General features: G+C 34.2%; 1 protein-coding gene across 2 annotated transcripts in view; it reads right to left on the bottom strand.

The window, feature by feature from the left end:
- SMCHD1 (structural maintenance of chromosomes flexible hinge domain containing 1) overlaps positions 1-20,971 on the bottom strand; it is a 158,691-nt gene that overhangs the window by 33,414 nt on the left and 104,306 nt on the right. For both annotated transcript variants that reach the window (XM_030335646.1, XM_030335647.1), the window contains 6 exons: positions 13,067-13,154; positions 12,096-12,227; positions 11,075-11,227; positions 3,076-3,202; positions 2,788-2,907; positions 1,526-1,611 (listed from right to left, as the gene is read on the bottom strand). In XM_030335646.1, coding sequence (XP_030191506.1) covers positions 1,526-1,611; positions 2,788-2,907; positions 3,076-3,202; positions 11,075-11,227; positions 12,096-12,227; positions 13,067-13,154 — 706 coding nt within the window. The remainder of the gene's footprint in view (positions 1-1,525; positions 1,612-2,787; positions 2,908-3,075; positions 3,203-11,074; positions 11,228-12,095; positions 12,228-13,066; positions 13,155-20,971) is intronic.

The raw sequence follows: 20,971 nt of genomic DNA, 5'->3' as shown, positions 1-20,971 counted from the left end.
TCCCCAAAGGCAAGGGAATTAAAAGCAAAAATGAACTACTGGGACCTTATGAAGATAAAAAGCTTCTGCACAGCAAAGGAAACAACCAACAAAACTAAAAGGCAACCAATGGAATGGGAAAAGATATTTGCAAATGACATATCAGACAAGGGGCTAGTATCCAAAATCTATAAAGAGCTCACCAAACTCCACACCCAAAAAACAAATAACCCAGTGAAGAAATGGGCAAAAAACATGAATAGCCACTTCTCTAAAGAAGACATCCGGATGGCCAACAGGCATATGAACAGATGCTCAACGTCGCTCCTCATCAGGGAAATACAAATCAAAACCACACTCAGATATCACCTCATGCCAGTCAGAGTGGCCAAAACGAACAAATCAGGAGACTATAGATGCTGGAGAGGACGTGGAGAAACGGGAACCCTCTTGCACTGTTGGTGGGAATGCAAATTGGTGCAGCCACTCTGGAAAACAGTGTGGAGGTTCCTCAAAAAATTAAAAAAAGACCTATCCTATGACCCAGCAATAGCACTGCTAGGGATTTACCCAACGGATACAGGAGTACTGATGCATAGTATAGCAGCACTCTCAACCATAGCCAAATTATGGAAAGAGCCTCAATGTCCATCAACTGATGAATGGATAAAGAAATTGTGGTTTATATACACAATGGAGTACTACGTGGCAATGAGAAAGAATGAAATACGGCCCTTTGTGGCAACGTGGATGGAACTGGAGAGTGTGATGCTAAGTGAAATAAGCCATACAGAGAAAGACAGATACCATATGTTTTCACTCTTATGTGGATCCTGAGAAACTTAACAGAAACCCATGGGGGAGAGGAAGGAAAAAAAAAAAAAAAGAGGTTAGAGTGGAAGAGAGCCAAAGCATAAGAGACTCTTAAAAACTGAGAACAAACTGAGGGTTGATGGGGGGTGGAGGGAGGGGAGGGTGGGTGATGGGTATTGAGGCGGGCACCTTTTGGGATGAGCACTGGGTGTTGTATGGAAACCAATATGACAATAAACTTCATATATTGAAAAAAAAAAAAAAAAGAATGTGGCTACAGAAATGTAAAGCTTCCACTTCACTGACTTTTTTATCTTAGTTAAGAAATATATAACCTACAATAGGATTTCTCTTTTGTTACACACAAAGAAACAGAAGTTTAAAAAAAAACCCTATTGTCATGTTCTCTCATTTTCTTTGCCACCACATATACTGGTTATAACTTATGCAGCCCCTTCAATGCAGTTCTCAAATTGGTGGATTATTAATTTCACTTATTGGGGTCATTACATTAGAAATACAAGTTGCAATTTCTTTGAAAAAAGCACTCTATCATTTTGTTAGTCCTTTTAATGGTTAGTAAGTGATTAGGCTGCAATCCACATGTCTTGGTACCCCTGCAACAAGAGTGCCTACAACATTCTAAATAAAAATGGATGGCAAAAAAAAAAAAAAAATTACAGACTAGAATTTAATTAAAAAAATTTTTTTTACATATACTTGGAAACTGTACCTGCTGTGTTGTAGGAATGTCAATATTATGTGTTTTTAGTTCAGTTTGCAACTGAGCCTCTTTTAATTTTGCTTCTTCAACTCGGCCTAAAATTAAAAACAAACAAACCTGTATCAATTTGTAATAACCCCCAAAAGACAGTTTTTGAAAAATATTTTCAATCTCTTGTTTTTTTTCCTTTTTGATTGATGCTAAAGTAAAATATATAGTAACTATTTTAGAAATTCAAAATGAAACGAAGTCTAAATTTAAGACTTGGATCTAATACACAAAAATAAAAAACAAATTCAATAGGGTTATGGAAGATATTATATACTACACAAAAATAAAAAATACACAAAATAAAAAACAAATTCAATACGGTTAAGGAAGATATTATAATACTAATACTGCAAACTCCAAGTAATCTTAGATAAATCATTTAATTCTAATCCACATGACTATACATAACTTATACATAATTGCCTAAAGGTTGTGACAAGAACCAAATAAGACTTTATAAAAATAATTTTTACTGCTACTACTGACGTATTATCATCATCCTATTTAGCTCTAAATATCATTCATCTTAGATATACAAAAGTGTGTACTCTGAGGCAGGCAGAAAAAATTTGTTGGTTAATGGTTCAACATTTTAATTATGTAATTAACACAAAGCCAAAAGCCATAGTGAAAAAATAAGACAAATGGAAAAACATAAATGATTCAGCAAATGCCTTATCTTAACAATATTCAAAATTTATTAAAAATTGCAGCAAACGTTGTGTGCACTGACTTACATGTAACTTATGTATTTCTATACAAGTGTGTGCTGCCCTGTACACCTCCATGGTGTGACATACTTCAGATATTTTAATTAAAATACAAGATTCAATACATGACTCAAACTAAAAATTAAAACACCTATCACTTCCGCAGTAATAATGTCTTTCAATATCTTTTGCCAGAACCTGAAGCTGGATATAAACATCATTATCACGTCAAAAGCCTTAAACTTATACAGATTTCTAATAAAAAAAAAAATTTCAAATTTTTATAGGTAAGCAGAATATAAATTTATTTAAAATGATGGAATACATCATCCTAAGACCAAATAACTAATAAGGTATTATTGCCTTACTTACACCATTGTTGCAGTGTTCTGCAGTTTACTTGTAGTTCAGGAAAGCAAACAATTTTTGTTTCTCATGGTCTCAACTTTCTGCCTTACATTCCCCCAAACCAATTTTTTTTTTATTACCTTTGAATACAAAATGACTTACACTTCATTTCATCAAGAAGCTGTTTGCTGGCTTCAAATAAACTTCTGTACATTATAATATTCTTAGATACCTGGTCCTTTTCTTTTGTAAGTGCTGCCATTTGTTGCTGCTTCTTAACATCTAAGAAAAACATTCAGATGATTTACTTCAAACAATCCTAAAATTGTGACTTTTCCAAAATATGTCATAATTAGAGAACTAAAAAGCACCAGGTTAATGGAAAGCAAAACAAGGTTATCTGAAGAACCACAAGAATAAGAAAAATCCTCTATTTTCCTAAAATCTTACCATTGTAAAACATAAAGGGTAGGATATATGGTTCTAATGTTCTTGATAGAGCAGGTAGCTGAGGCTCAAATATAATAAAATATTCAGTACTATCCCTTCCAGGACTACTTTCTGCCAGCACTAGATTCTGTAAAAAGAAAAAAAAAAAAAAAAAAAGTAAGGAAAAACAAGATTCAAGAATGTATTTGTCAACGTATAAATGTTATGTATCTCACTGTCTTCTATTTCCAAGTGGTAAACGCTCAAGGCAAAAGGCATTGACTGATCCTTAAGATCCATTAAACATTCACTAAAACATCAGCACCACCCAAGACATAAAACTTTTTACCTTTTGGTACTGGTTTGAAAGTCAAATGATCTTAGCAATAAATACATTATACAAAAATTATATATAATAGATAATTGTAAGAAAAAGTATCTTTTCTTTCAGAACGCAAGTATCAACGGCCACTTACTGTCTTGACCTGCAAAGTCTTCTTGATGCCAACCTTTAAGAAGTTGAAGCAGTGTGAAACAGTTGATGGCATGAAAGTTATAAAAACAATCACAAAGACATGCCCAAAGCCCAATGCTGAGTTTAAGTTACAGCTGTTACCATGGAAGTAGACCCACTAGTCCCAGGTGACCAAACAAAAGATCCTAAAAAGCTTGAAAGATTTGTTTTCTTTTTAATTATATTTTCATTAATGCACACACAAAAACACTTCTGATGTATTTTAGCTTAAGACCATAGCACATAACAATACTATAAATTATAGTTACCTCCTAAATTATTTATTACATTCTTATAAGAAACAAGGATACTAGCTGTTTCACTAGTAGTTTTACACTACTAGTACAATTCACTGATAGAGAAGTAGAATTTTTAAAAGTTTACACTGGTAAAAATAGTGTAGAAAAATCCATGAAATAAAATTACAAATAAACTACAGATAACAATTTTCTTTCCAAGGAATACAGAATACAAGCCCACCATTAAACCAAGGTGCAATCACACATAATTTCTGAAAATTGTTTTCAATGTATTTACAGGAATAGTCGCACAAAAATAAAATACAAGTCACATTTTAAAAACATATAAACAACTTCATAGTTCAGCAGTTGGCTTTTAGCAAGGAGTCTGACTTGTTGATCAATGCAAGTGAATGTCTAGATAGCACTTCGTAAAATATATGGAATAGTATAGGTATACTACACTATATTCTCTCATCAGGTGAACAATTTGCTTACAAATTTTAAACTAGTATTTATAAATACAGCAAAGAAAGTATCTTTCAGTATTTCTATGTATGTTCTCTAGAATAATGAGAAACAGAACTCATTAAAAACACTATTTTAATAGGTACTATCAAATTTCCCTTCAAAAAGCCCATCAATTTATCCTCTCATCATTAGAGTGTAAAAATACCTAGTTTCCCTGAGGCTGGCCAACACTTAATTATCAAGTTTCCCCCCTCCACCCAACGAAATGGGTTAAAAAGAACCAGTCATTATTGGTTAGCATGTCTCTGACTGGTGTTAAGGTTATGCTTCTTGTTTATTGGCCCTTTATATTTTCTCTTCCATTAACTGCCTGCTCATATTCTTCAGTGATTTATTTTTCTACTAGATTGTCTTTTTTCTTATTGATTTGCAGGAAGTTCTTAAGGAGATTTAGAAATATGTTTAATATACCTAACCCAATACTGGTGTGAGTGCACTGCAGTATTTCTACACAATTTAATTAAAAACATTTTTATTGTACAGTCATATAATGAATCTCTACATGCCCACCCTTCAGGGTCAATAATTATCAATATGTTGCCACTATTCTTTTAATTCTGTTCAAGAAAAGATTATGGTACATAAAGTTTTAACTTTTTATGTAGTTAAATATAAAATCTTTTCTTTTATGTATTACTACGGAGGCCCTTCCTGGAGCACCTGGGTGGTCAGTCAGTTATGCATTCAACTTCAGCTCAGGTTGTGACCTCAGGTTGTGACCTCACAGTTCGTGAGTTTGAGCACCGCATCGGGTTCTCTACCGTCAGCTTGGAGCCTGGAGCTCTGTCTCCTGCTCTCAAAAGTAAATAAACATAAAAAAAAAAAAAAAAAAAGAGAGAGAGAAGGCCCTTCCTATTTCAAAGTTTTATGGTTTGTAACCTCTGATGTACAGCTTAGCAAGAGAGAAGGATACAAAGAATAATGGAAATGAAGAGAACTGAAGAGTCCATTAGTGGATCCAAGCATAAATGGGAATCTGGAATATGGGGAACGAACAAATCCATAGCGGAATAAAAGTTAGAAATCTTTTTCAGAAATTTCTAGGAGCACCTAGGTGGCTCAGTCAGTTAAGCGTCCAACTCTTGATTTTGGCTCAGGTCATGATCTTATAGTTTGTGTGTTTGAGCCCTGCGTTAGGCTCTGCACTGATAGTGTGGAGCCTACTTGGGATTCTCTCTCCCTGCCCCTCCCCCTGCTGTGCTCTGTCTCTCTCTCTCTAAATAAATAAACTTAAAAAATTTTCTTAATGTTTACTTTTAGGAGAGAGGGAGAGAGAGAGAGAGAGAGACAGAGAGAGAGACAGAAACAGAGACAGAGTGTGAGTGGGGGAGGGGCAAAGAGAGAGGGAGAATCTGAATCTGAAGCAGGCTCCAGGCTCCGAGCTGTCAGTACAGAGCCCGATGCAGGGCTTGAAACCATGAACTGTGAGATCATGACCTGAGCCTAAGTCGGACACTTAACCCAGGCGCCCAAAAATAAGCTTAAAAAAAAGAAAGTCTTAAAAAAAAAAAGAAACTTCTAGATCATACCTGAAGATCATAAAAGCCATATATGAATGACCCAATGCAAATATCATCCTCAATGGGGAAAAACTGAGAGCTTTATCCCTAAGGTCAGCAACAAGACAGGGATGTCCACTCTCACCACTGTTATTCAACATAGTATTGGAAGTCTTAGCCTCTGCAATTAGACAACACAAAGAAATAAAAGGCATCCAAATCAGCCAGTAGGAGGTCAAACTTTTGCTCTTTACAGATGACGTGATCTATATGGAAAACCCAAACATTCCACCAAAAAACTGCTAGAACTGATTTATGAATTCAGCAAAGTTTTAGGATAGAAAATCAATGCACAGAAATTGGCTGCATTCCTGTACACAATAGTGAAGCAACAGAAAGAGAAATCAAGAAATAGATCCCATTTACAATCGCCAAAAACCATAAAATACCCAGGAATAAATCTAACTTAAAGAGGTGAAAAATCTATACGCTGAAAACTACACAAAGCTTATGAAAGAAATTGAAGAAGACACAAAAAAATGGAAAAAGATTCCACGCTCCTGGATAGGAACAACAAATATTGTTAAAAATGTCAATACTACCCAAAGCAATCTACATATTCAATGCAATCCCTATTAAATAACACCAGCATTCTTCACAGAGCTAGAACAAATAATCCTAAAATCTGTATGGAACCAGAAAAGACCCCGAATAGCCAAAGCAATCTTGAAAAAGAAAACCAAAGCAGGAGGCATCACAATCCCAGACTTTATTCAAGTTATACCGCAAAGCTGTAATCATCAAGACAGTATGGTACTGGCATAAGAACACACACTCAGATCAGTGCAACAGAATAGAGAACTCAGAAATGGACCCATAAATGTATGGCCAACTAATCTTTGACAAAGCACGAAAGAATGTCCAATGGAATAAAGACAGTCTCTTCAACAAGTAGTGCTGGGAAAACTGGACAGCGACATGCAAAAGAATGAACCTAGACCACTTTCTTACACCGTACACAAAAATAAACTCAAAATGGATAAAAGACCTAAATGTAAGACAAAGAGCCATCAAAATCCTCGAGGAGAAAGCAGGCAAAAACCTCTTTGATCTTGGCCGCAGCAACTTCTTACTCAACACGTCTCTGGAGGCAAGGGAAACAAAAGCAAAAATGAACTACTGGGACCTCATCAAAATAAAAAGCTTCTGCACAGCAAAGCAAACAATCAGCAAAACTAAAAGGCAACCGACAGAAAGGAAGAAGATATTTGCAAACAACGTATCAGACAAAGGGTTAGTATCCAAAATCTATAAAGAACTTATCAAACTCAACACCAAGAAAATAAATAATCCAGTGAAGAAATGGGCAAAAGACATAAATAGACACTTCTCCAAACAAGTCATCCACATGGCCAACTGACACACGAAAAAATGCTCAACATCATTCATCATCAGGGAAATACAAATCAAAACCACAATGAGATACCACCCTACACCTGTCAGAATGGCTAACATTAACAACTCAGGCAACAATAGATGTTGGTGAGGGTGCAAAAAAAAGAGAATCTCTTTTGCATTGCTGGTGGGAATGCAAGCTGGTGCAGCCACTCTGGAAAACAGTATGGGGGTTCCTCAAAAAATTAAAAATAGAACTACCCTATGACCCAGCAATTGCACTACTAGGTATTTATCCAAGGGATACAGGTGTGCTGTTTCAAAGGGACACATGCACCCCCATGTTTATAGCACCACTATCAACAATAGCCAAAGTATGGAAAGAGCCCAAATGTCCATTGATGGATGAATGGATAAAAAAGATGTGGGGTGTGTGTGTGTGTGTGTGTGTGTATACACACACACACACACACACACACACACACATACACACAATGGAGTATTACTCGGCAATCCAAAAGAATGAAATCTTGCCATTTGCAACTACGTGGATGGAACTGGAGGGTAATATGCTAAGTGAAACTAGTCAGCCAGAGAAAGACAAATATCATATGACTTCACTCATATGAGGACTTTAAGAGATGAGACAGATGAACATAGGGAAGGGAAACAAAAATAATATAAAAACAGGGAGGGGGGCCAAACATAAGAGACTCTTAAATATGGAGAACAGAGGGTTACTGGAGAGGGTGTGGAAGGGTGGATGGGCTAAATGGGTAAGGGGCACTAAGGAATCTACTCCTGAAATCATTGTTGCACTATGTGCTAACTCATTTGGATGTAAATTAAAATAAATAAATAAATAAATAAATAAATAAATAAATAAATAAGAAATGTCTAGATGACATAAGCAATAAAGAGAATTAGAAAACAACTTGAACAATAGGCTTAGATTATAACCTGAATTAAACAATACACATTCTTTTCAATCAAATGTGGAACATTTAATTATAATTAACCATTATATTATTGTTATATTAACAAATAACTAGTCTTGTTCTGAGCCAGTGTTTCCTAAATGTCCATATTGACGAGAACTACCTGCTTGTTACATCAGATTCCAGAGCCCCTATCTTAGACCTAATAAATCAACAGCTGGGCCAGAAGCCAAGAAGGACTTGAGAGTTTTCTGCTTATTCAGTGGGATATTAGGAACCTCTAGTGGAAAGTCATATGAATGACATGAAGCTTAGATTCTATATATGCAGCTGCAAGGGAATAGCTTAAGTCACCATCTTAACCTCATAAATGTGTACAGCCAGAGTAGCAACTTCAAATGCCTACAAGGGGAGGGGAGGTCAAGGAAACAAGACAAAGGTAAGTGGGCTAGGTGTATTCTTCCAACACAAACCTACTTTGCACATTCAAAATGTTTTCTTTGTCTTTCAACATGTGGCTTTCATTACCTAATTTTTGTTAGGGTACAAGAAAATTTCACTTTTACTCTCTACTATAACACAAATAAAAGAACAAGTGTGAATATAAGTAACAAATGACAACTGCCCTCAATGTCAAGAGATAAAAAAAAGTGGCATGAATACAAGGGACTGGAAAATCCTTCTGCCCTAAGAGAATCGTAGTCCAGTGTTGCCAGATCTTTAGAATTCTCCAAATAAATCAGAGATGCAGATCATTATGTAAAACCTCCAGAACTTCAAATACTGGAAACTAATTAAGATGGAAATGCTGTAATGGTCTGTCACCGACAGACTAACCAATACATTTACTGCAGGCGAGGTGCAAGCAGGCAGGCTCCCCAATTTTAAGCCTAATGTTATTAAAACAATGTAGTATTGGCACTGGATTAGATAAAAAGATGAACACTGGCAACAATAAAAAAAATACCAGAAAGATGGGGTGCCTGGGTGGGTCAGTCGACTGAGCATCCAACTCTTGATTTCAGCTCAGGTCATAATCCCAGGGATGTGGAATCAAGCCCTGCATATTGGGCTCCACACTGAGCATGGAGCCTACTTAAGATTCTCTCTACCTCTGCCCCTCCATGCTGTGTGCATGCGCATCCTCTCTCTCTCTCTCAAAAACAGATATAGGGGCACCTGGGTGGCTCAGTCAGTTAGCGTCTAAATCTTGATTTAGGCTCAGGTCATGATCTCATGTGGGATCCAGCCCTCCTGCATCAGGCTCTGCACTGACACTGCAGAGGCTGCTTGAGATTCTTTCTCCCTCTCTTTCTGCCCCACCCTGCCGCTTGCTCTTTCTCTCTCAAAATAAACAAACATTAAAAAAATAAATAAATATAAGAAAGGTGACATTTCAGATTTACAGGTACAGGAAGAATTATTCAATAAATGATACCAAGAAATTTAATGAATTTGAAAAATGTTAAAAATAATCAAAAGATTAATGGCATAAGAGTACTAGGGCAGGAATTGTGGACATAATCCTTTCTGTACTCCAGTATAAACAAAGCTAAAATCTAAAAAACAAAATCAGGAAACAATCCTTATATACAAAAGAACATGATTATCTGTAATATAAAATTATGAAAATGTGAATATTCCAAAAGACAAAGCATCAAGGGACAATCCTAAAAAGATCAAGAACAAGAAAAATATTCATCCTCACTAATAACAAAATATTTTTTTAAATATAGGAAACTTGGGTTAGAGTTCCAAAAATCATTCATATTTAGGGCTGGTAATATTATGAAGGTAAATACACATTATTTCTGGTGGGAATGTAAACTAAACAGCAATTGGCAATATCTACCTACCAAAAGGCTTAAAATTCTGCCTCCAATTCTACTTCTAGCAATTTCTAAAACAAATAATCAGACATGCAAAAGGATGTACACAGAAGAAACCTGATGAAAGCATTGTTGATAACAAGCTTTGGAAAGCAACTAAATTTCCACTTAGGACTGATTAAATTATGATCATAATACAATGACGTAAGTTTACACATACTGATAAAATATGCCATGGATGTGTTAAATAAAATTTTTATAAAAGCGCAGTTTTATATTAATGAAATTTTATACCCTACTCACATATATAAATAACATACACATGGGGTATCTGTGCAGTGTTTGTGTATATACAGAAAGTCTGTAAGGTAAGTCTCACTAAATTGCTAATCAACATTATCTCTGAAGGGTGATAAAATAGTGATTGTTTTTGAAGTTTCTGCACTGTGTATTTTTTATACAAGTAAAAGTATTTCCATTATGAAAAATAAAAGTAACAAAGATAAGCTTTTTATAAATTTTTTTCTAGATATGTATACATTTTTTAAATATTTATTTTGAGAGAAAGAGAGCACAAGCAGGGGAGGGACAGAGATAGAGAATCCCAAGCAGACTCCATGCTGTCAGTCCAGAGTCCAACTTGGGTTCCATCTCAGCAACCGTGAGATCATGACCTGAGCCAAAATCAAGATTCAGATGCTTAACTGACTGAGCCCCTCAGGTGCCTTGATATATGTGTATATTTTACCTGGGCTATATTATATTCTATTTCTATCCACAGAATGGTAACTTTTCAATGAAACACGAATATATTATCACCAAAGCTAAAAATCACTACAATCAGAGAAAAGAGTCATCCATAGGGAAAAAGAGGTTCTTGCTTACAGTAAGAATGATCCTGGGTCCAATGTGTAATAGCTTACAGCAAAATCACAAAGTATTTCCACTGACGTTTCAATTTAATGCTATACTTAGAACATCTTCATAGTTATATACACAAAAGAACGGGTATTTAACTCTGTGGTTTATAATATTAAATACAGAAATATTATCTACCAGAAGACATAAAAATTACCGTGATTTCAGCTGAGCCTTTCACAAAGGGAAATTCCAGCGTTCTAACTTTCCCAATAAAGAGTGGTGTATCTGTATCTTCCTCATTAGAACCTTTAATTGTAGCTACTACAGTGCCAACCAAATCAATTCCAGTTTGATTATTGTAGTCATCCTTCAAGTAAACAAAAGATAAATTAGGAGAACTGGTAAGGAGATTAAATCCAGAAAAGGAAATGAATGTATCAGAAATACAATATAAACTCTAAATATCTAATTATCATCATCCTTCTTACTCCAAACACAGAATTCAGTTCTCGGATTAAGAGCTCCACAGGCAGAAAATAATCTGAGAAACTGTAAAAGAACCAGAGGCTTCCATCTAATATAATGATTTATAACTTTCTATATTAAAAGGACTCCCAATTTAAAAATTTCACCTTGTCTTTTACTTTTATTCATCTATTGATCTAGGAAGAGAAGAATGATTCACCCGTCTAAAACAGCAAAAAACTTTCTGAAAGGAGTTAAGTATCCCACCAGCAAAATTTTCCATAAAGGTGAAGTCGGCTAGTGTGTTTTACGTATTTTTGTTAATATTCTCAGCAGCTCTATTGCTGCTTACTCTCTCGGTAATAAGAAGCTTTAAAGAGCTCATTGTGATAAATCATCAGAGCAGATCTCTCAAAAATAATTATTTCCTTCTGTCCCAAGAGTGAAATGGACACTGAGGAATCAATTTACTTCACACACATTCATAATACATACATGAAAGAAAGGTATGTATTAGGAAAGGTAGGCAAATTCCTGCATTTTTGAGTCAGTCCTACTTAGTATATCTGGATATATTTTATGTATAATGTTACACATTCTCTGTATTCAAATACAAAGGTGTTTATAAACATTTCATTCACCCACACAAATTTGCCATATTATCTTAAACTGAATAATTAAGGTCTAACTCTATAAATAACTATTCTGTACACTAAAACTAGAAATAATTTTTCTTATTCTTTGCAATTTTGGAAGTAAATAAACATTACCGTAATAATAAGATGTAAATCTTTGGCCAAGGTCCTACTGGCAACTGAACGAACATTTGAAACAGCTGGTGTAGCTGGCTGGATTTTAGGAACTAACTTCACAGGTTCATTAGGTAGAACATCAACTATAATCTTACAAAACAAAAGCAGCATTGTGATGAATAATATATTGATGGTTTAGTATTTAAGAGTAAGACAAGAAATAATGCTAGCATATACTAAATAAAATGAAATGTTACCTTCTAAAATAGATTTTCTTAATCTCCTAAACTTGGAATCAACTTACTTTTTATATTCAGAAAAGATAAATTCAGAGATAAATTTTTGCATGTTAACAGTCATCTAAGAACAAATTTAGAGGGATTTAAAAATACAGACAATTTTGGGGGCACCTGGGTGGCTCAGTCAGTTAAGCGTCTGATTCTAGATTTCGGTTCAGGTCATGATCTCAGGGTTTCATGAATTTAAACCCTGCATGGGGTCTGTGCTGACAGCGTGGAGCCTGCTTGAGATTCTCCCTCTTTCTCTGGTCCTCCCTCACTCAACTCTCTCACAATAAATAAATAAACTTAAAAAAAAAACAGATTTTTAAAAATTTAGTACACTAAGATATTGAATGGAGATGATGTATATCAAAATTACTTTAAATTTCATTATTCAGAATTACTAGTATCTAAAATGTTATTAACTGAAAAATTTTCATGTATGGTTGATAGAAGTAACCTTATCATGATATACACTAAAATGCCTACTGGAGTCTTTGAAATAAAGAGAAATGGAAAAAGTAATTTCTACATCAGGTCATATTATTGAACATAATTTAAATATATTCTTTTCTAATAGTCCTGAAAATTGCACTATTTATACTTTGCATCCAATAATTAATTCACTTTTAAAACAAAACCTTTTCATTCCTACACTAGGCAAGAAAATGTAAAGCTAACTATAGTATATAAAAAGAGTAAGCAAACCTGTTCACTGTTAAGAATATTTGCTTTATCCATCATAAAACCAAACTGGATACAATAGGTCCCCACTTTGTTAGGAATTGCTTTATCCCTAAGTTAGAAAGAAAGAGAAGATCACTGACAACTTTTAATTAAAAAGAGAAGGAATTCAAAGCATCAACATATTCCGTTCCTTCCACAAAATGCATACAAAAACAATTACTATTACTAAATTCGCCTTCATTCAACAAATATTTCCCATAATATCAAGCTTTACTCCAGGTCTGTCTTACCTGGATATTCTTTCTCAAAATACCCAGAAACGAAGCTCTGGATATGGCAAAAGTTCACAAGAACAGGAATATAAAGCTGACAAACTAGTAAACACAAAAATGCTGAGTTATGTGTCAAGTGAATTTTGCCTTGTTTCTACAAAATAAATATCCAACTCACAGTTTTATATTTCAAAATTATAGGATATCCTGATCTTTTTATATTACTGTTTTCCTTTCAAGCACCATTCTAAATATTTAAGTTTACATATAACACAAGGCATTCACTATGACTTACTTATCAATAAAGAGCTCAGTACTTAATAAGAGGTACACATACTAGTATGCTTTGATCACACCTAATGAAAGCAAAAACATGAATAACATTTTCTGGTATAACTTGCATGATATGTGCAACACGGCTCTAGATCTCTAAGGTGGCTTTTGCATGTCATTCACATTCTCAAAATACTGGATAACGGAGTAAAAAAGAACAAAGGCTTTGAATATGTATCTGTATTGAAATCCCAGAACTGCAATATATATGAAAACTTGGAGAAAATAATCTATGTCATGTTTCTCCAAGAGAAGAATTCCTAATAAAGTCATAGTAAGACTGAAACAAGACCTCTGCTTCCAAATGGCAAGCAAACTCTTCCTGATGAAGACAAGCATATTTTATTTTTATTTTTTAAAGTTATTTTTTAATTCCAGTATAGTTAACACACAGTGTTGTATTAGTTTCAGGTGTACAATATAGTGATTCAAAATTCAACACATTACTCAGTGCTCATCATGGTTAGTGTACTCTAAATCCCCTTTAACTATTTCACCCATACTCCCCACCTGCCTCCCCTCTGGTAACCACCTGTTTGTTCTCTATGCTTAAAGGTCTGTTTTTTCGTTTGACCCTTTTCCCCCTTTTCTTCATTTGTTCTGTTTCTTAAATTCCACATATGAGTGAAATCATATGGTATTTGTCTTTCTTTGACTTATTTCACTTAGCATTATACTCTCTAGATCCATATGTCTTGATATTTAAACAAGTGTATTTTAAAAGGCATTTGCTTGAAGATGTTAAAGAGATAACAAAAGTGAAAAATAACTCAACAGGATATAAGATAGCATGGAGATCCTGGGAAGGGAGTTTCACATTTAAGGCTGCTTTAATCAATCCTGGGAACACATCCTAGGCATAGAGGTGAACCTAGTCAGATAGGCTTCCAAGGGAAAAACAACTCAGCTTTGAATCATGACAATCTCTGAATGTGGACTTAAATGATAAAAAGACTGCTACTGGCCCAAATAACAGAAGCAAATGTAAACCCAACCTGGAGAAAGAAAATGTCTGACACTTCAAATTATTTCCATAAATATTCATAAACAAAATGTATGGTAAACAATAAAAAACAGGTACATAAAGAGGCAAGAAAACTAGAATGAAAACCGACAGAGGCAAAAGACCACTGAAACAGACCAAAAGGAACTTGAGACAGACTTTTAATAAACTCTGGTTACTGCTTCTTAGGGTAATAAAAGACAAGACTGGGAATTCCAACATAGAACTGGACTTTAAAAAGCAAAAACAAAACTAAACTAATAATGCCAAATAGAAATTGTTTATTCAAAGATGGGTTTAATAGCAAACTGGATACACTGAAGGTATTTCAGAAGAAAATATCTAGAATGAAGGGAGACAAAAAAGAGAGTGGCAAATAGAGAAAAGAGGATGAAAGACTGAGAATGATGTAAGGACTAATATGCCAGAAAAAGAAGAAGGAAAGAATGAACAGAAGCCATATTTGATGAAATGGCTGATAGTTTTTATAAGCTTTGATTTTATGGTCTTTGAGTTTGAAAAATTAAGTAGAATAAATAAAAAGAAATCCATGAATAGGCATGTCATAGTAAAATTGTTGAAAACCAAACTTAAAGCAACCAAAGAAGAGTGGAAATGATTACTTTTCAAGATAAAAATAAGGCTGACAGCTTAACTCCTCAATGTAAACAACAGGACAGTAAAGGCTGTCTTGAAAGTACTGCAAGAAAGAACTGCCAATCTAGAATATCATTTCTAAGAAAAATACTCATCTAGTATGAAGGTGGAGTAAATATATTTTCAGGTAAAAAAGAGACAATTCATCGCCGGCAGATGTACACTAGAGGAAATACTAAAGGAACTTCCTCAGATGCAAAACCTGAGTGGAAGATTAACAGAATAAATGAGTTAGTAAATCTAAATGAACACTATATAAACCAATAATGTATTCATAGGCTTGACATATACAATAATGAAGGCATTTAAGTTGAGAGAAATGGTGTTTAAGTGTTCTAAGATCCATGCAGGCCAAAGAGAGGGCAAAAAATGTAAAGTGTCGTCACACATTCCTATAGGATGCCAACTATGCATGCTGAAATCTCTTTTAAAAAACCCACTTACAGAATAGTAAGATCGTGTAACTACCAAGTTAATGAGAAAAAACAACTAAAAACAATAAATTCTAAAGAAAAAGGAACAAAGAGTAGGAGGATCAAATAAACAGGTTGAGTCAAAAGCAAGTGCTTTCAGTTATTATTTGTAAGATCTAAACTTTTCATTTAAAAGATTATTTTAAAAAACAACTATAATGCCATCTATAAAAGATCACTTAAAATATAAAGATACAAAAGTAATGAAAAAAGATATTTATCCAAAAACTCTCATGATCCCTAAGGTGGCTTTTGCAGGTGACTTATATGGAAAGTTGGTACACTGTTATCAAAGTAGATTTCCAAGCAAAAAGCATCACTAGAGAAAAAAGGTGAATACTTCACATAATGTTAGCCAATTCAATTGGCCAAAAAAACATAATAATGTAAATCTGTTTGTAAATATTAACACAGCCTAATAAAATGTGTGAACACTAACAGAACTAGGAGGCAAAGTAATTCCGTACTCGTAATGGGAGATTTGCAACACTGCTTAAAAAATACACCTATACAGGGGTGCCTGGGGGACTCAGTTGGTTAAGCGACCGACCCTTGATTTCTGCTCAGGTCATGATCTCACAGTTTGTGAGATCAAGCCCTGTGTTGGGTTCTATACTGACAGCAAGGAGCCTGCTCAGGATTCTCTCTCTTCCCTCTCTCTCTCTGTTCCTACCCAACTTGCGCTCTATCAAAATAAACATTTAAAAAAATATATACAGTAAAACCTTGCTTTGTGAACATAATTCATTCCAGAAACATGCTTGCAATCCAAAGCACTCGTATATCAAAGCGAATTTCAAGAACCATTGGCTCAGTTGTGATCATTCGGCATCACTGTACTACTTGTATTGCAAAACATCACCTGTTTATCAAGTTAAAACTTATCAGAAATGTTTGCTTGTCTTGCAGAACACTCTCCAAAAAAGTTACTTGCAATCCCAGGTTTTACTGTATACAGAAAAATTAAAAATATAGAAAAAAATTAAACGTAGAAAAATGAAACACAAGGATTACCAAATTTTGAATTAATGAACATAACACTGTACTTCACATGCAGTGTTTATTATTTTCTAGTGTACATATTTACCAAAATTGACCATACGCACATACTACAAAAACAATTACCAATTAGTTTCAAAGAAATGAAATTATACAAGGTAGGCTCTCTGATTACAGTGGAATTAAGCCAGAAATCAGCAACAGAAAAAGAATAAGAAAATCCCAAAATTCAGAAATTAAACAATATACTTCTAAAGAATAGCCATGGGTAGAAGATGAAATCACAATCGAAATTAGAAAATATCTTGATCCAAATAATAATGAAAATACAATGTAAAAAAACTTGCAAAATTTATACCTCTACATGTATAAACACATATATTTAAACATAAGTATTTATAGTCACATATGTGTATATACAAGCTGAAAATAAGCACATTAAACAGCAATCCTAAGAAGTTTTAAAAAGGCAAAAGTTGGTTCTTCAAAAACACCTACAATATTTACATCTCCTGGTAAGATTAGCTGAGTAACAAAAAATAATGTGAACAATGGGAGCTCACTATAGATCCTACAGGCATTAAAATTAAATTATGAACGAATTTTTAAATTAACATAAAGAATGACAAATTGAAAACTGTAAGTTACCAAAACTGACCAAAGACAACAAGGAAATACAAATACTCATATAACTGCTGAATTTGAAGAAACTGAATCCATACTACAACCTTCCTCCCCAAAACTACAGGCACAGATGTCTACACTAATGAAATCTACCAAACATTTAAGGAAGAAATAATGACTCTCACACAAGATCCAGAAAATAAACCAAGACTTAGGGCCCACTTCTCCCTGTTACTTTAGTGAGGCATTAATGACCTAGATACTAAACCTAAAAAGAACGTTTAAGAAAGCGTAGGCAACCCTGACTCATTAATGTAGATGAAAAAATTCCAATCAAAATATTAGCAAAACAAAACAGTCAATACATAAAAGAGGTTATGCATCATGATGAAAATGGATTTACTCCAGTGATATAAGACTGGCTGAATGAACATTGAGAAAACTAACGTTCTGTAAAATTCAGCACATTAAAAACGAAAGGAAAAATATCACATATTACCTCAATAGATGATAAAATCTAATATCAATCCATAATAAATAGAAATTCTCTTACTAATGATTAGAAAAGAACAGACTGATAAATATATCTACCAATGAAATTAGGAACTGGGGATGAATTAGAATGACCACTCTCATCATATCTAAAATTTTACTGTAAGTCCAAGCCAGTTAAATATGGCAAGAAAAAGAAAATGCACAATGACTGAAAAGTAATAAACCTATCATTATTCACAGGCGTTGATGTGCATCTATTCTGAAATCCCAAAGAATCTATAAACAAAACTGGAGATTAAGGAAGTGAGGAGAGATGTTGGCTACAGTGTCAATAAACACAAGTGAACTGGATTTCTGTAACCAACAACAAACGTAAAAAACGTTAAAGGATGTTGTCTACAATAGCATCCAAAATATCAATGATCTTTATCTAGACATTATGCGAAATGAAATAAATCAGACAATTACATATACTCTATTATTTCACTTATATGTAGAATCTAAAAAACTCAAACTCGTAGATACAAAGAACAGATTGGTTGTTGCCAAAGGTAGGAGCTGGGAGATGGAGGAAATGGATCAAGGTGGTCAAAAGGCACAAAGTTTCAGTTAAAAGATAAGTAAATCCTTGGGAAGAAATGTGTAGCATGGTGGCTATAGTTAACAATACTGTAGCGTATATTTCAAAGTTGCTAAGAGACTAAATCTTAAAAGTTTCCACCACAAGAAAAAAACTTTGTAGTTATTTAAGGTAATGCATGTTAACCGAACTACCATGGGAAACATTTGGGTGGAGATATATATCTATCTTGAATCAGTGTTATATACCTTAAACTAAGACAATGCTATATGTTAATTATATCTTAAAAAAATTGAAAAAAATCACCTATTTAGGTATTCATCTAAGTAAAGATGTAGGACACTTTGATTTAAAATAGTGCAAAATGATACAGAGAAACTAAAGAAAAAATAGAGGAATATGACATATTAGTAGGCTGCAAGATGTTCCCAAATTTCTACCAAAAAAATCCCAACAGCTTTTGTTATTAAAATTGTATTTGGTATTTGAACTTGGTAATATGATTCTGAAATTTATATGGAAAATTAAGGGCCAAGATATTCAAAAAGAACAAAGTTACAGGGCTTGTTCTATAAGATATCAAACTTATCAAGAAGTACGGTATGGTAAAATATAGACAAACAGGTGAAGAAATCAAAATAGGGAGTCAGATGCACACAAATATGGACATATGATTTAAAATAAAGATGGCACAGTGGAACAATGATCTCAATAAAAAATACAGACACAACTATTTATTCATACATAAATTAAAAAAAAAACCTGACCTGTACTTATACCTCATACATTAAAAATATTAATTCCAAGAATAACTGTACAAAATTATAATAAAAAAGAGCGGACAAAGTTGGGGCACTTGGCTGGCTCAGTCAGAAGAGCATGCAACTCTTGATCTCAGGATCATGAGTTCAAGCCACACATTGGGTGAAGAGAAGGCTTAAATCAATTAAAAACAAAACAAGGAAAGAGTTAGTGTTCCCAAGACCACCCCCAGGTTTGATGATTAAGAGAACTCACAGGACTCTGTTAATAGTCATACTCACAGCTACGATTTATTACAGTAAAAGGATACAAAGCAATATCAGGAAAGGGAAAAGATGAATAGGCAACATCCAAGAGAGAACATACACAAACTTTCAAGGGTTCTTTTGCAGTGGAGTCACAAAGGACTTGCTTAATTGCCCAGCAACAAGTTATGATAACACACACAAAATGCTGTTAACCAAAGTAATCTTATTAGAGACTCAGCAACCAGTTTTTTATTGGGGGCTGGTCACCTAAGGGTCCTCTGCTTAGTACATCTAAAACTTCCATATTCCCAGAAGGAAAGCAAAGGTTTAGCATAAACTGTATTTGTAGAAGTAATCACCACCACAATAAATCTTGCTACCATCACTTCCCATGCAATATTGCTACATATTAACTACATCCTCCTAAATTATAGATTGTATCCTCATGTTTTTGTAACTGGAAGTCTGCATCTTTTAATCACTTTTCCCTATTTTGCCCATTCCCCTATATAGCTAAGACTTCTTTTTATTGAGATGAAATTCATTTCAAACAAAATCAACCATTTTAAGTGTACAATTGATTGGCATTTAGTACATTCCCATTGTTGTGCAATTAGTATAACTATGTAGTTTTTTTTTTTTTTTTAATGTGTGACTATATTTAAAAGAATTACTAAAACTTTCCTTCTGATACCCTGGAATGCTAAAATAAGATTCAATTAAAACAAATTATTTAAATATTTTGGAATACAAATAGCCCAATTACCACATATTTTAATAGATTCATACACTAAAAGATAATTTAGTAGTCTGAAAAGAAGGCAGTATGTGCTTTCTTGGATGTTTAAATGAGTCCCATGCAATAACATGAGTGTACCTTAAAGACTTAAAGCAAAGTTACACAGTATAAGATAAAGACAGTGATGGTATATGTTGTTGTTTGTCACAACATAATAAGCAAACTCAAGACTATTTAGAAATATAGAGGGGCACCTGGGTGGCTCAGTCAGTTAAGCGGCCAACTCTTGATTTTGGCTCAAGTCACGGTCTCATAGTTCGGGAGATCAAGCCCCTCATCATGCTCCAGGCTGACACCTCAGAGCCTGCTTGGGATTCTTTTCCCCTCTCTCAGCCCTTTCTTCTCTCTCTCAAAATAAACATACATTAAAAGGGAGGGGGCACCTGGGTGGCTAAGTGGGTTACGCTTCTGACTTCAGCTCAGGTCATGATCTCACGATTCATGGGTTCAAGCCTTGTGTCGGACTCTGTGCTGACAGCTCAAGAGCCTGGAGCCTGCTGCTGATTCTGTGTCTGTCTCTGCCCCTCCCTTACTCACAGTCTGTCTCTCTCTCTCTCTCAAAAATAAAAAAACATTAAAAAAAATTAAAAAAGAAACATACAGCAATCTAACATTGCCTTTACAACAAGTGCACAGTCAGAAGATCTTTAACAAAAGTGGAGTGTCTACGAAAGATTTAAA

Source organism: Lynx canadensis, chromosome D3 (genome assembly GCF_007474595.2).
Source record: "Lynx canadensis isolate LIC74 chromosome D3, mLynCan4.pri.v2, whole genome shotgun sequence".
Classification (NCBI taxonomy): domain Eukaryota; kingdom Metazoa; phylum Chordata; class Mammalia; order Carnivora; family Felidae; genus Lynx; species Lynx canadensis.
Note: the sequence above shows the minus strand (reverse complement) of the source record. Positions and strands in the feature narration are given on the sequence as shown.